This window comes from Aptenodytes patagonicus, chromosome 18, assembly GCF_965638725.1.
Source record: "Aptenodytes patagonicus chromosome 18, bAptPat1.pri.cur, whole genome shotgun sequence".
NCBI classification, from domain to species: Eukaryota; Metazoa; Chordata; class Aves; order Sphenisciformes; family Spheniscidae; genus Aptenodytes; species Aptenodytes patagonicus.
The window spans coordinates 10,866,804-10,883,675 of NC_134966.1; the positions used below are offsets into that span (position 1 = coordinate 10,866,804).

Consider the following 16,872-nt stretch of genomic DNA (forward strand, 5'->3'; position numbering starts at 1 on the left):
AGCAACAGTGGGAGTTACAGATTCACTCATCATCCCCAAGGATTAACCTCAAGCTGTGCAGTTACACCATTTCCCACTTCAAGTGCGTGAGCACAGTAATGCTAATTATTACATCTTTGTCAACCATATTTCTCCCCCCTCTCCCAGCAAAGTCAAGCTCAGCTTACATTAACTGAAATACCAACAAACACGTGCAGATGGGGATGTCGGTTTTATGATGCAGAGGGGAAAAAAAAAGTTCACAGCAAACAGGCAGAAGAGAAACAGCGCCAATCGGCTCAAGCCCTTACAGCGCTTGGGCATCTTTTCCTGACAGTGACAAAGGCCCAGCCTATCAAGGCACAGTTAAGCAGACCTTGCCCTTACTAAAATACCTGTCAACACAGAACTGATCGCAGCAGAAAGGTGATAAAAAACAAGTTAGGAACTTTCTGGCCAGTGTGAGAAGGGCACGTACTTATATCATTGATCTTGGCTTTTCATTGCCACCTCCCAGTAATTAAAGACCAGATGCCAAACTCGGTGATGGTGGTGGCCTGAAGAGCCTCCCTCCCCCCCCCCCCCGACTCTAATTCTTCTCCTTTTAATCTGTAACTACATCTGCTGAACAGGTACGAAATATGAATACAGTTTAACAGACTTACAGCTCAAGACTACATGAACTGAAGATTACATGCTTTTGGTATTAAGTATAAGCCCTTAGTGTCACAACAAATACTACAGGCCTGCTCAGCATCAACAGGTAAATCACTAATTTTTTAGAACAGATATATGAACAGTTAGAGCATCTTCGGTTAACCATCACAACCCCCCGCTAATTAGAGACCTTACTTCCTAGGGAAGCTGGTTTTAGACCTGGATAAAATGCAAAGTCAGTACTTTGGCTTTTTAAAATCATTTTTAAGAGAGACAGATAAAGGCAGACCCAACAACTCTTCAGTGCTTTAAAAAAGCATAAACCTATCCAGGCACACCACCGCAACGGAACAGCCCACCAGTGACTGCAAGCATACTGTATCCGTAACTACGGCATGTTTATGCCCTTTCTGTGTAGCAGAACAGAGATGGGAAGTTCCACTTCAGTATCGTGGCTAACAACTGTTTCTCATGAATGGGGGACTATTTTAGGGAGTACGAGCCTGATTTTGAGAAGTACCCAGTATAGTATTCTCACTCCTGTATCAGCTTCCATTACTTTTCCTTGTGTAAGCTAGAGAACCAATCCACATGACAGCAATCAATCAGATGAAGTCATCCCATTCTCTCTCTCCCAAGAGAATACACTTCCTTTGCAGGGGTGCAGACCCATTTATTAAAAGAAATACTTCTCTTTCCAAATATTGGATCGTCTCATCTTCACCACAAACGGTTTTATATGCTATTTGAAAATGGGAGGTTATATATTAAAGGTGTCCCCATCCAGGATAGTATGGATACATGCTTATTTAAGATCACAATCTGCTTGTACTCATTTTGAGAGGTTTTCAATTTCAAATATTTTGATTGTCCATATTCACAAACATTACATGTAAGTTTTATAACAAACGTAGTATAACAAAAGAGGTTCCTCAGCAAATCCACTTCGTTAGCACCGCCATAAGCTATAACACACAGGGAATTCAGTGTTGCAAACATTTGCTGTAGCAAAAAAAAAAAAACCCAAAAAAACCCACCCCAAACTCTCTCCTCCAACTCTACCTAGCGATCTGCACCTATGATGCCCTGCAGCATGTTTATAGGCAATGGGAAGACGATGGTGGAGTTCTTTTCCGCAGCGATGGTAGTCAAGGTCTGCAAATAACGAAGCTGAAGAGCAGCAGGGGACTCCGTAATAACCATGGATGCCTCTTTCAGGGCCCTGGAAGCATTCATTTCACCCTCAGCTGCAATTACCTGGGGAAGCAAAATGAGTGAAATTGCATTCATTCTGGCACAGTAATAAACTAGAAATCTGTAGGATGACTTCAGCCTTAAGTCATACCAAAGACACTGCTCATCACTTTGATCAAGTGACCTCCCCTTACCATGTTCTTTCACCGGTTCTGCCTTTTCTCTCGCTCAGACATAAGCTACTCCTGTCTGCTTTCAAGGCCCTGCGTGCCTGTTTTCCTCCCATTCAGCATCAGGATGCCAGATCACAAAAGCGGGCACCATGTCTTGAAAAGGCAACGGGTGCATTTGTTCCATTTTCAAAAGCCTCTTTTGTGCTTCTTTCAGCACCGCCTCTCAAAAACAGAAGGCACTCCCCCTATATATCTGAAAATACGTTTTACTTAAAGCTGTATTTTTTTGTCTCTACAAGGGCTTGACAGGTGAATGGCATACTGGGGAAATACCTTTTTATTCCCTCATTCTTTTTAATTATGAGCTCATTAGGGACAGATTTGTGGTCATGCATTTCTTTACAAGCAACGCCCTTCTGCATTGGGACAATATAAATATTTTTCTGAGTATCTGTAAGGGACGGCTGGATTGGAGGATGGCACTGTTTTAACAGGTAAGTTATTGGTGAGGCAGTTTACGTGCGTGTCAGCACAGGCAAATGCATATTCCCCTACAGAGTTCTATTGCAAGGGCACAATATTCCTTTAAACGTCAGAATAAATAATAATAAAAGAATAATCACAAAGTAATTAAGCTTCAAAAAAAAAAAAAGCAGACGTTAATACTTGGAGCACTAATGTAGGCTTAAAGATCTTTTCCTAGGTGCAGCACCAACTTCACATTCAATAATTGCTAGCCCCGAAGTCTAATGAAATTCAGTTTAGCATTTATTTCCCATGAAAATAAAACGCAAATTTTTTAATTAGAACCTAAAGACAGGTTAAAGTTAATGAAACTCCACATTAATGGCAGATATGAAAGTCAGTCATATATATGTGCATAAAAATCACTCGCACGTGTGTGCGCGCACGAGATGAACACCATAAGATTCGATGTAATTTCCACAGCATCAGATGAACTCCAGTAAACTTCTCTTTGCCAAGACAAATTTTCAGTATTTAGAATGCAAGTTCCATTTTTCTAGGGGCAGGCAGCTCAACAGACCACTCACATCTACCAGAAACCCTCATCTATCAGCTTAGTCTATCAAAGAAGTGTTTTTTCAGACAGCTAGGGGTTTTGCTTGTTTGTTTTTTAAAAACAGAATCCACGGTTGCATCTATGGAGGTCAAAATAAGTTTTCAAGACAGGATTAAGAAACCACCAGAGGAGACAGATTGCAGGGCACAGAACACTAAGGGAGAAAGCTAACTTGCCTAGTCCTAGGGAAGGACAGCTCTAACTGCCCCTCAGCATTTTTACTCCAAACTGCAATATTTAGTATCCCCTTCTCCCACCTCAGAAGGGAAGAAGATGTCATGACCAAACGGCTCACTGGTCAGCTTAAGGGTGACAAAACTAAGTATTAAGCTGTTTTATTTCTCATATGAAGTAACAAACAGAAAACAAAGGACTTGCCTTAAATCAGGGCTAGTCAGGAGAAAGCTGGAAGTAAGTTTGGCTTCTAATTCACCGCAGGCTCCAGCACAAAATTGTTCTGTTTATGATTTGTTCTTGGAGCGTGGTAAAAAAATTGAGATTCTGCAAGATTTTGAAGGAAATCTCACCTGCATGATCCAAGATGAAATAGAGCAAGCACCCAGACACAAATCCACAAAAATCCTGCCCTGCACTCCTATTTGCCACAACACAATCTGGCTGAGAATCTTCATCCTCTACATCACCATACTAAATTATTCATGAAGAAGAAAAACAATTTAACATAAATCTAAACGCACATGTTGATGTTATTACCTTAGCTCTCGCCTCCCGGGCAGCTTCGGCTTCTGCAGCCATTGCTCTCTGCAGCTGGACAGGTAGTTTCACATCCTTGATCTCCACACGTTCCACCTTAATGCCCCAATCATCTGTTGCCTCATCAAGCGTGGCCTATACAAGGCAGGACAATTAAGTTAATCCATCTACCTGGCTGCAAACAAATGTCCAAATTTGAAGAATGACCAATAAACCAAATGAATTATCTTGCAATTCTTGGACTTTAATGGCTTTTATATTTATATTATGATTTGATAATTATAAAAGCGTAACTGTTGTAAACTTAACAAAAAACCTCCAGAGCTCGATTAATATATAGAAGGAATTCTGTGGCATGGTTTCCTTCAACAGCAGAGTGCTGACGGACTGATCCAGGGAAGCCCTCCTCTCCTGTACCCATCATTCCCGCTTGCTAGCCCCACTGGCCCGTTAGTGTTTTAGTCACTTGTTTTTATTATACAGAATGCCATCCCAATAGCTCTTGATAGGGTTCTGCCTAAACCTCCAAATCACAACTTGGCTTATCGCTTGGAAGGTAAAGTAAATCCTGACCTGGAAGTTATCCACAGATTGCTGCTTAACTGATTGTTTGATGGATTGCTTAGGTAAAGCTGCTCATACCTGCATGCTGTGTGCAATTTCTTCACGATCGGAAAGAATCTGAGAAAGGTTTTTGGTCCCCAGAACATTCCTCAAAGTAGTCTGTGCTAAAAGACGGGTGGCTGAGTCAGCATTTGTGATATTTGCTACAGCGAGGGTGGCATTCTGAACTCTGTAATAAACCACTCCGTCTACATTAACTGTCACAGAGTCCTTGGTCAAGATCTAAAAAGCAATGGGGAAAGCATATAATAATTAAGGATGTATTTATTGACTATGATGATAATTACATATCTGTTTTACTAGACAAACTCCTAGTTTTTCCAGGGTAAAGCAACCATCTTGAAAACAAAAGGTCTTATAGACGTATGCTGCACATGAACACGTCTACATACAGGTGCACAAACATTCCAGTATAGCTCTGCGAAGCTAAGACTAAATATGGGATTAGAACACTTCTCACTGAAAAATAAATTCTGTTAGCTTTGCCATAATGTTATTTCTAACTCACTTCTTCAAATTCACAGAGGGATCTGCAATTCATACAAGTGACAGAAAAAAAACATCAGAAATAATTTACACCAAAATACATGTGCTCTTTCACCTGGGAAACTTTAACCTGTTATTCTGAAACTAGCAGCATGTCATAACCAGGTAGGCCCTCCCTCCCCCCCCGCCCCATATTTCAGTGAGGCTTATAATAACAGATGTGTAAGAGGCAGAGTGACTGTACGGGAATGCAAGAGGTACGCATAATGAGGGACTGAGGTAACAGAAAAGGCTCCAAGAACGTTAGCAGTCAACGTTATTTTGTTTAAATGCAGAGACGGGGATACAGGACCACTACATTCAAAATGGGTTAAAGCACTCCAGTCGAGAGCACACACTGGAGCATGTATGAGAGGGGCTCGTTTGATGTTTCTGCACAGAGGAAAAAGGCTAATAATGAGTATCATTGCAAATATAAGACACATCAGATTTTCACTTGCATTTAACTTCAGTCACAGGACTATTGATTTGGCAAGACATAACTCTGCAGGTGCGTCAGTTTATAAAACAAGGGCAAAACAGGCAACCTATTTAAAAAGCAGGCAAGGGAAGAGGGAGTGTATTTCAGCTGCACTTTCAAAGAAACATCACAAATGAGTTTCCCATGCTGCAGGTGTGACTGTAGCTGAAGGCAGTTCTCCATTACTGTTTATTCCATAACTTAGGAACGGCCAATGCCAGAGACTCTAGCACAGCAGTGGCTGTGTAAGTTACTTCATAGAATTGCAGAAACTTTGTAAAAAAGGATGTCGGTGTATAATGAAGCTTAGAGAAAGAGAGCCGTGCCCATGAGCTATTTTAGAAAAGACTGGAAGGTTTCACTGAAGTATGTCTAGCTGCTTACAAAATTGGTTTTGCCTGTCCTAATGGCCTGATGTATTTCAGCTGCATGGGTGCCAGCCTCACTTTAACATTTAATTAGAAATATCTCTGGTATTATCTAGCAGTTCATTGTCCTTCTTGGAGGTACTTCTGATTGAAATGTCACCTTGTGCTACTAAATGCGTATGTGGTGATTTCTAGACAAGTTGCGGAGGAAATCCAATTTGTGAACATCCTCAGAGCTAGATTCAAGTGATTTACTGAATTTAACACTTGTATGTTAAGCAAAAGATGTACTTGCAAAGATAGAGATTCTTGAAGGTTTAGGAGAGGGTCCACCAGGAAGAAGCATTGATATTAATTATACTTTAAAGTTAAGTTAAAAAGACATTGAAATACGCCACACGACCAAGAGAAGAGGTGTCCTAATTCCATGTTAGACAATTACTGTTATGTTATTTGACAAGAGAGAGGGACATGCGAGTTACTTAACCTTCAAGACTTACCTGCTCTGTCCTTCCCCAAACTACCTATTTTAGCAGGCTTTTCATAATAGCATAAGATAAACAAAGAATGAGTAGCGTGCACAGAAATCATGTTGTACAAATAAAAATGTATTTCTGCTTATACCTACGGAACACAAACAAACCTAAATCCATATGCATATTTTAATCAAGTAAAAAGAAAAACTGTAGAACAGATGGCTTCACTAATGGCACATCAGCAGCTGCAAGCCCATTTTGCCTGCCAGTGATTAGGTTTCTACCAATTACCCTTCAGAGTGTACCATGACAGTTGCCATTTGTCTAAATCTACAATTAATGACGAGCAATAAACCAACTAGCAAATATGACAGGAAACAGATGCACCAGACAGGTTGCGTCAAGCATCTTTGTCTTGCAAAGTACACCAGATACAGGGGGGATACAGTTATAAGCATCAACATACAATTGTTCACTAACTTATTTTTAGAGGGCTACTTGTTTTTTATTCTTTTGTTATCCATTGAGTTGGCATCACTGAGTTCAGCTAGCTTAATGCTGTGGAGAGATTCTGCTAAAAAATTAAGACGTCCAAGGAAAAACAGACTAGAAATAGAAGTCATGGTTTTGTTCTTTAGGACCTTCAAACTGAAAGATGTCAGGTTGTCGTGGTGACATTAGGTGCGGTACACCTTCATAATGTTCCTGTGCATAGCAGGACACAGAAGGAACATGTACACAAAACTCACATAAGGGAGCGGACCGTTACCCTGAGTTGCTATTAATAGCATTTGATGTATATAATAATTTCATCCCATTATTTTAGCTAGTTTATACATCTGGATAAATTGGCATAGGAAAGATTACTGCTGCTTCTGCAAATCTTCCAGATTTCACAGAAACAATTAGAGAATGTTGCATGAAGTCCAGCGACTTCCAAACCCCTCCCATTCTAGCTCTTAGACAGTATTAAGTTATCTTATCTGGTCCTTAGAAGACAGCATAATTTGTTTTCTTTCAGCAATCTTCTCTTATTGAATGACACTACTAAAGGATATATACATTCTTCACAACACATTGAACCTGCACAAGAAATCTACATTAAAACTACATGCTACCCAATACTGAGAGGGGAAAAGGAAAAAGAAAGTGCAAAAAATTCTGTACACACTTTCGCAGATACAAAGGCAAGTGCAAACTCACCTCTTGGGGAGGAATATCAAAAGAGATGGTCCTCATATCAACTTTGATGAAGCTGTCTGTGCAGGGCAGGACAAAAAACAAACCTGTACAAAAAAAAATCCATTCAAGAAGATGTGAAAATGGGTCATTAAAACAGATGAAACTTGCTACTGAAGTAAGCTTAAATCCAGCCACTGCAGCTGTATAGCCCTCTTTGTAACGAGCTCAGCAGCATGTTCGTTAGTGGCTTTCAAATCAGGATAAGATTTTCAAAAAAGTATGCTGAGAAACTTCCATTTATTTACATCTAACCTATTTTGAGATCTTTAACATTTGGAAAAAAACCCCAGAACTGTTAACAGCTGTTGAAAATTTGTCCCATGTAGTTACTTGTGGGGCCTAATTCTGGCAAGCAGAAACTGTCAACCTCCTTTTGTTCCGGTGGATCACTGCAATTCTTCAACTTTACAGCAATGTGGAAGTATTGCAAAATCTGGATGAAAATGAAGGAAGAAGCTATTGCCCCTTTCTGTCACTTTGAGCAGCAGGAGCAACAGCTGAAAAGAACATCCTTTCAGATCTCATACACAGGAAACTTTTCAAAACTATCAAATAATTTAATTGCTTCTATTTCTTTTGAAGAACATTGAGGCTTTCAGAGCATTTGAGTTTTAACTCACATACTAAACTGCTTTTTTAAAATGGCACATTTCATGCCATTATTCCTCCCTTTACACTCTGTGCTTTTGATTCTACCCGAAGACGGTACATTAAGGATATCTGGGTAGGGATCACAGACAACTAGTTTACTATCTTCTCCATATAAAGGAACATATCCTCTTACTGGAAGTTACAAAATTCTTGAGAAATCCATTTGCCAGTCTAATGCAATGTCTCTAGACAGCTATTATTTTGCCGATGACTTAATTAGAACAAATACTAAGAATGCTCTCCAGGACATACCTGGTCCCTTTGCTCCCCCTTTTAAGATGCGTCCAAGTCTGAATATGATGGCTCGCTCGTATTCCTTTATAATCTGTAATAAATAGTTGGATGTCATGCAAGGGTTTCCAGAAGCCATGTGACGGATGCCAAACTACGTATACACTAGTCTAAGACGGACTTAAGACTCAAATGTAACATATGTTACATTTCATTTCTATACTGGATTCTTCTGAGAATTTTAGCCTAAACTTTATTGTCAAAAAGCAAACAGCAAAAGGAACAGTCAGGACAATATTCCACAAGAAATATTCTTCAGACTATGGCACCATCTATCAACAGCAGAAGCAACAGCACGTCATCTGGGCAGGACCAAGCACTAGAAGCAGCCATCAGGAATATCCTGGCAACAACAAAACAAAGTGCAGGATACGTGACCCAGCAGAGATTTTTCCAGCTCCAATTCTGATGCGGTATATTAGCCAAAACAAAGCAGGAGTTATTTCCTCCGGTCTGCAAACTGAGAACATCAAGCTCAACGCATTCTCTAAGAATCTGTCGCATACAGCCACATATATGTACATACTTACGTATTTATACACTTCATATTTACACACATACATATATAGGGAGAGATCTCCTTAAAAAAAAAAAATTACAATATCATTCCTCCAAGATTAATTACGTGTTCTTGCAATTATTCTGGTTTTCCAAACTAGCTTATATACTAATGACAACTGGGTAGATGTAGTAAAGATGTCAATGCAAAAATCGTTTTGACTAAATCCTGTAATCGCGTTTTTCTTTTTGCTTTGAAGATTAATGCACCGAAATGTTGGGGTCTGCTATATACTGCCTGTTATAGTTCAAGAAAGAATAAAGTTAGATTAATTTGTGTTTAAAACAAATAAATAGAGAACAGTAATAACCACTAGGAAGCATCTGCATTGCTTAAAGTTTTAATACAACTTAGCAGTGAACAATTTTACCTTTATGCACATCCAGATTGATATAGGAAATGTAAGAACAGTGAAAAAAAGTGAAGTGATCACCAGGATCCATCCACACAAACCAAGGCCAGTATCAGAGTCATCTGCAAGAAAAGAGTGCCTGTTAAAGAAAGTGCCTACAGTTGGATATTTGTGTTGAATATTCCTTGAGATAAGCCACTGTTAGCACCACTCTTCTGGCCAAACTGATTAGGTTTAGGTCAGAAGTCAAATAAAAAGCCAAATTCTGCTATCATTTTCACTAGTCTCTAGCAGTTGCACAAGATAGCTGAGGGCAGAACGCGGTCCAAGTAACATTTATGCAGAACTAAGTACGCCAACATTTAAGTACAGACTCTCAGATGCTTCCCTCTTCCTCAGTTTTCTCTAGCAGAATGACCAATAGGCAGCAGTAGAAATCCTGTTCTTTTATTGTCTAAGGAAGTCAGAGCAACGCTTGCTTAATGAATGAAATGCAAATACTCCATGGCCTATCAACTCTAGCGACAGGACATTTAGAATTTGGCTTATGTTCCAGCTGTCATAGGTGCAGATCTAAGAAACCCATCATTCTCAGAACTGTTGTATCTAGGAAGAAGGATAAGATGCAGTGCAAGATTAGCTGGACATGAAATAAAGCCTCTATAAAGCATTTCTTGGCCAAAGACTCCTTATACTTAGAAAACAAACATCATAGTTCTCTGTCACGAAATGACACCAACTGAAGCTATTTCCAGAATCAGCAAATAACAAGAGCTAGTGGTTTCAAGTACTACACAGCTAAAAAAAGCAACACACCATGACAAAATGGACATGCTGGGAAGCATTCATAAAGCTATAGGAAGTTTCTTACCCTGCCAGCTAAGACTCCTAACAGGCTGCCAGGAACCCACTGCCAAGTGGGGATATCCCAGGGTGAAACCGAGCACTCACAACCATCACATTCCTACTGTGGAGATACTGAAATTCAATCTTTCTCACTCCACCCTTTAAAAAGCCAAAAGTACAAAATGCCAAGAAGCACCTGCAAAGCTTAGAAAAACACAATTCTCACATTTAGATGAAAGAATGTTGCTTCTGGACCACACTTCCTGATTTTGCTGAACTGTAAATATCCTCTTACAGTGCTGCAAATATGCAAACATTACCCTAACTTGATCAATGCCACAAATACTTAAAGGACCGGAGTCTTGTTATCTAATGGACTGCATTCACCAGCTTGCTTAGAAAAAAACTGTGTTAAAGAATCTAGAAGTTTTAGTTTAGTTCTACCTGGAATTTTGTATAATGAATTGTTTTCTGTATTCACCAAACACAACTACAATTCAATTTGTACAACAAAACCGGCCAGTTATAAGAAGTAAGTCTCCAAGTCTCCACCCTAACAGTTATTTTAAGTGGAACCCATTTTGTTATAAAGCAAAATCTTGATTTTGAAAAATATCCATTGATTTTAACAACTCCAGATACATGAGTAAGCATTTTATTGTGCCCACAACAAAACTCAGCATTAGCAGTGTATGCCTTGGATAAAGAGGGAAGTAAGACAGATCAGTCATTAGATATCGCTAACCTTGAAAGCGAGTAATAGCCAATAGTAGTATATACTTTGCAAATTTCGATCCACAATATTTGACTAAAGTCATGGAAGTCAGCAAAATAACTGGGAACCAATATTGAAGTTTCCAGTCCTCTTCTTCACTGATTGTGGGTCTTAGAGCTACTCCTAGCCTTTCAAATAAGATGGAATATGGAGGTGGTGGAGAGTAGTAAGTTTTTGTCTCACACAGTATCTTGAACTTTATGAAGTTTCTCAAAGCTTCTGAAGCCAGTTGGCTATCTTACCTGTAATTTGTATCCCTGTCACACGCCAGTATAATAACCCTCAAGGACGTGTCATATCATGCGTCATTTTAAAGCTCCTCTATGGAAAACTACCTAAAGACATTCCCCCACAGGTTTATTATTACATAGTGGAAATACCAGATTAAAGGAGTAATTTCCAGGCCTCCTGCGAAAGTCAAGCAAATGCATTACCTACACAGATCAGTATTAAGCAGCTGCCAGCATTAAGCAACATCTGTAAACTCATTAGTGAAGGGAACGTTACCTGTCATTTAGCAACAAGGTATTAGACAGCCTAAAACCATAAAAAGTATTCACAATCGACACTGACAGGGAGGAAAGGTCTCCTTATCTCTTTTACTTAATAACTTTTATAAACCTAAAGGAGCTGAGGATCCTGCTTCAGTTCTGCTTTACAGTTTAACATCAAGTCTTCACTGCCAACCACCTACCTGCTCTTACCAGAACTGCAGCATGGAAAAAAAATATCCATTTGCTTCCGTGTTGAACAAGAAGGTAGAAGTCACAACTCAAATAATGTAAAATTTCAAGATTGTTGCTAAATAAAGTGTGCACTTACTCAATGATTGTCCCATCATGTGATATATTTCACAATACAAAAAGCGAGAGAGATGCTGTCTTGTGAAAAACTATATGAAATACAAGAAACATGATTGGCATCTGTGGAAGAGCTTTCTTATTGCAATTTTTTAACATCTCATTCACAGAACTTGGATAACTTCATCAATGGGCCATTCTTGCCAGATTTTTCAGTCAGGCTCATTGATACTGGATTCTAAATAGCAGCTAGTTCAACAGCACTGAAATGAGACTGACAGAGAGGGTGCAGATGTAACAGCCTCAGATGCACCTCTTGCCGATGATGCATAGCCCAGCCCACCCAACGCGCTGGGGTAAAAAAAGATTTTACACCACACTAAGTGGCTACAGCATACCGCCTGCCAGCCCTCTTTCACCCATCACACATGTGAACCTTTTAACAGAGATAAAATGTATCTTTGCTTTTGGCAGGCAGTGTCAAAGAACAGCTCAAAGAGATATTCTTTTCACTAAGTCCCCACAAAACAACTAGAGAACTACTGAAAACAGACTTTCAGCATGTTTTGTGATCCAGAGGCAAAGCAAGAATAAAAAGTTTGCCTTTTATTTCTTAGCTGCATCTGTAGCATTCAAGATTAGGTAAAGAGAACTAGAGTAAAAAATAAGGAAAAATGGTTTTGTAGTGAGAGTTCTGCCTGGGAACTCTAGAGAACTGGGTTTTGCGTTTCCCTAAGCCAGAGTCCCCATGTGACATTACTGATACCAATATATAATGAAACTCCAAAAGGAGAAATGCAATTTACTCCTCCCAAAGAACAAAAAACCCCAACAAAACCAAAACCTTGCTCATACAACAGATGCATGATCATTAACAATAATTGATGGGGATATATATTTAAATATTAATATACTGTAATGTATGCAGCTGCTGAAAAAGCAGTGAGAAAAACAATGTAATGGCTTCAAAAAACAGACACCACCAAAAACTCAGATGATGTTAAAAACATACACTGCATTTTCTCCACTGCTATTGCTGTTGGGAACCGTCCCTCGTTCTAAAGGCGCTATGACTTGCAGAGACAAGGCCTAGAAAATATAATCATGAAAGAAAAAGACAAATAGATGGTTGTATTACATCTGTTACTATTAATCATAGAACTGTTATTAATCATATGAATAATTTATATTAAGAAATAATACTCTTTAATGATGAAAACATCCACTCCGTTTCAACTATTCTCTGTTGGCCATAAAAAGATGCTCAAAGCCCCACTTACGCCAGAACAAGCCCAACTCCACCATCTCTAACCATTCCACTGGAATTTTCTTGTAAGTTAAAAAACAGACAAGCCCACAACGTGAGTTTATAGCAGGCTGTTGGTGTGCAAATCAAGGCAACCAACCACAGCTGCAACTGCGCAACTTGAAGGTTTCTGCACTGCAGCACAGTCACTTCTTTAGCACTCCTGCTTAACTTTTCATGCGACCTTTATTATTTTTAAATACACATATATATTTAAAAAGAAAAATCCATTCATATTTCCTACTTTATTTCCTTTCCTTGTAGGAAGACAATGTTTGTCTCATTACAAGATGGACCTCCACCCATCTTGTTCGTCCATCAACTCAGTCATCCTCCATGGCATTGACTGCCATACACACACGCAGCGATGTCAGATACGTCATGACTTTGCATCATTTCACGTTAACAGACAAAGAGAATCCCTTCAGGTCTGGAGATCCAGCATTCACAGAATTTTCTAACAACTAGACTAAAAAGAATGGGGAAAACACACCCTGGAACTCATTTAATTAATTAAAGTCAAACTACTTACAAAATATGGGTGCTGCAGATTCACCCAATGCTACCATTAACATTCTAAGCCCGTGTTCCAGAAATTCTTTTAGATATGTATATGTATTTTTTTGCCTTCCTTAAAAGGTTTTAAAGCTTCAAGTTTATTTCAAATAGAGTTTTGGGAATTGCAAAATATAGTATCATTCCAAGGGATTAAACACAGAGATACCAGGTTATCAGCTAGGCCTCTGATTAAAAGCAAAACCTGGTTCTAATCTCAAGCAATTCATAACTATCATCTTTTCTCTTGGAAACAGTGTTGAGTTCAGGATTTTTTGAGCAGATAGATATATGCAACTAGCTGTTGGACTAACATGTGAAAGGCAGTATGTGTGGAACAAAATTAATTTTTATCTATAACAGTGAGAGATTTTAAATTTGCAAAGAAATAAACAATTTCAGTCTGAAAAAGTACATTTGAACTAGCCATACCAATACAGGAAAACGACCTATAAAAAAATAGAAAGCCTAAAAATAAATCAAAGTTACTTGAAGATAAGTAGTATTAGTATTCTAATATTTTATTAAATACAAATGTTTAACAACCTCTCTTCACAACTGCAGCTATCATGAACAGCTATGATTTAAAAGCAACTATTGACATAGAAGAGTTGCAAGGCTTAATTATAGGTCAGTCGTGAAGCAGTTCTCCATGCTGCAAATGCTGATGAGGCACCAACAGCAGAAAGTCCATTTTTTTAACTTGCAGTAACTCTAGGTACTCAACTTTGGTTCTCTCCTGCTTGATTTTCTAAAGTGCCGAACACTCTGTCAGACACCGACAGTGTCAGTTCAAACACTTGCGATATTCTTGCTCTTTTATTATCAAGATATTAAAAACTCACACCTGGAATTTAATCAGAGGAATCTTATTTGCGGACAGTCTGCAATAGATTACGTACCTCTTTAAGAAATAAATCACGAGGAGAAAGAATATTAAAAAAAAATTTAATTGAATCAGCCTTCTATCCCTTTAAGACTGATTGGAACAGTTACCGTTACTTTGGCAAGAAATTATCACTTGGATCATAAATTGTTAATACTGTTTGATAATAACACTTAGTGCTGGAGGCTGAGATGGAAGGGGGGAGTTCTCATTACCGCTTGAGGTGTGGCATACACTTCACTTGCGATTTATTTTCTGCTGCAAAGACTACACAATCTGAACAAGCACATCACTGTCAAATAGCAAAAACACGCAAGACTCCTAGGTAGCAGAAGAGGAAGGGACCTTCCCCCACAACCGTGCAAACAACCCACCAGATTTAAAACAAAATGCATATGGGAGATCAACTGGACTGAGCAAGCAGGCAAGCAATACTAGATGGAGATCTCCACTTTCATGCTGCTCGGTCAAATCCAGGATAGTCTGAGAGTGACTGAAGGGTGTTATTCTATGACAGTTATTCAATTGTTTGCTAATTAGCAAACCGTAAGGAACAATAAGGCATATTACTTTCAATAAGAATTAAATGTCTTTTCAGATGCTTCTCAAAGCATTTCACATGGAAAATAGCCAAAATTAGGACATCTAATAACCAAAATTACGTCTAATGCCGTTTACTCCGTAGATACTTTATTATAACAAAAATAATTGGTAGCCAGCTTTAGCCTCCAAAACAACACATCGCACAGTAAGTACAGAAGAAACAACCTCAGTAGCACGTAAAGTGAAAGGCTTGCTGAGTCCCAGACAAGGTTAGCATCAGAGTGACCACTGTTAGGTATTAATAACTAACATACTTACAGAATGAAATGTAGATCCTCTTCAAGGATACAAGAACTAGCATGTGCCATTAGGCACAGGGCCCAAATAGATCTACAGTTATTTATACAACAACTGAGGTTACCTAGCCAAAGCCTTCATATATAAAGTGATCTTATAAATACAGTTCCTTCACCAGTTGCAAATGACAAAAACATAAAATAAATCATGACTTTTCTGTAGTCTGTTTCTGAACCACGCAGGTAACAGGAAAACGCTCCAGCCTCCAGGGACAGAAACTGTTAGTAGTGTTATTTTAGTGCATCATCTCCAAAACTTCCTGACCCGGGTTACACTCACACCTACCGACTGAAAGGCCAAAACCCACTAGAATTACAATGTCAAGAAGTAAAAATTAACTACTGCTTCATTGTCCCACGTGAGGAAATATAATTGACTTTTATCACTTCCTCCAGCCACATCTATCTAACATTTTGCTCAAGTGAAAAGCACGAGCGGTGTAAACAACCAGTCCCCAAAATCTTTTTGTTCTCATTTACTGGTGCAGTGCCTCGGGGATTACTTCTGTTGACTCTGCTCTTAATTATTTGTTTAGCTTTCCCCTTAGTGACCCGAGTTACCGTACAGGAAAACAAAACACACACAAAAAAAACCCCCAAGTTACGCAACTGGGGCCAACTCTCAGCGATGCTCTTCCACCCTCCCGTGCGTTATTTCTAAAGAGATGTGAAGCGGTGAACTGCGGCACTATTGGGCAACACCGTACGCCGGGCTCCGTCCCGCCGCGGCCGGGCTCAGCGCCGCTGTTAGCCGGGGAAGCCGCGGAGGGGCCGGCGGGGCCCGGCCTGCGCTGGGGCCGGGGTGTGGGGGGGCTGCTCCGGGGGAGGCGGCGGCCCCGGCGAGGCCCGCGGAGCTGCTGGGGGCTGAGGAAAGCGGGAGGCTGCCCGGGAGGCGAGGCGGAACCGCTCCTCGCTCTTTCCGCGGGATTAACTTTGGTGAAGGATCTGCAAACTTTCCTCAGCGACTAAATAAAATAATAATTAAAGCCGAAACAGAAAACCGGAAAGCGACGGGAAGGCGCCCCGGGCTCAGAGCCGGCGGGGAGCGACCGCCTGAGGGTCCCCCTTGGGGACAGCCCCCTCTCCCCGCTCCCCCCTGCCGTGGTTACCTTGCGCCCGGCGGGCCTTAGGCCCCATCCCCGCTTCGTGGTCTGCCATGGCCGCTACCGCCGTCCCCTCAGAGCTGTCCCGCCGAGCCCCACTTGCCCCGAGCCCCGCGCTCCCGCCCCGCCCCGCCCCGCCCCGCGGGGCGGCCGCCGCCAGGGTGGGGCCGCGGCGGTTGCGCGCTGCGTGCCCGCCGCGTGCCCGCCCTCCCCTCCAGCTTCTCCCACCGCCGCCTGAGGAGACGAGGCGGCCTGAGGGGATGTCGAGGGGGCGGCCGTGGTGGTGGTCGCCCGCCCCTCAGTGACAGGGCTCGGGTGGCAAGGGACGGGCAGCA

At 40.6% G+C, this 16,872-nt stretch overlaps 1 protein-coding gene across 1 annotated transcript; it reads right to left on the reverse strand.

The window, feature by feature from the left end:
- Nucleotides 1-1,288: 1,288 nt before the first annotated feature.
- STOM (stomatin) lies at nt 1,289-16,614 on the reverse strand. The gene is made up of 7 exons (XM_076355488.1): nt 16,544-16,614; nt 9,386-9,489; nt 8,418-8,490; nt 7,476-7,558; nt 4,441-4,644; nt 3,799-3,933; nt 1,289-1,893 (listed from the first exon to the last, which is right to left on the reverse strand). Exons 1-7 carry the CDS (start codon nt 16,590-16,592, stop codon nt 1,699-1,701), a joined length of 843 nt encoding a protein of 280 aa, XP_076211603.1. The 5' UTR covers nt 16,593-16,614; the 3' UTR covers nt 1,289-1,698.
- Nucleotides 16,615-16,872: the final 258 nt, after the last annotated feature.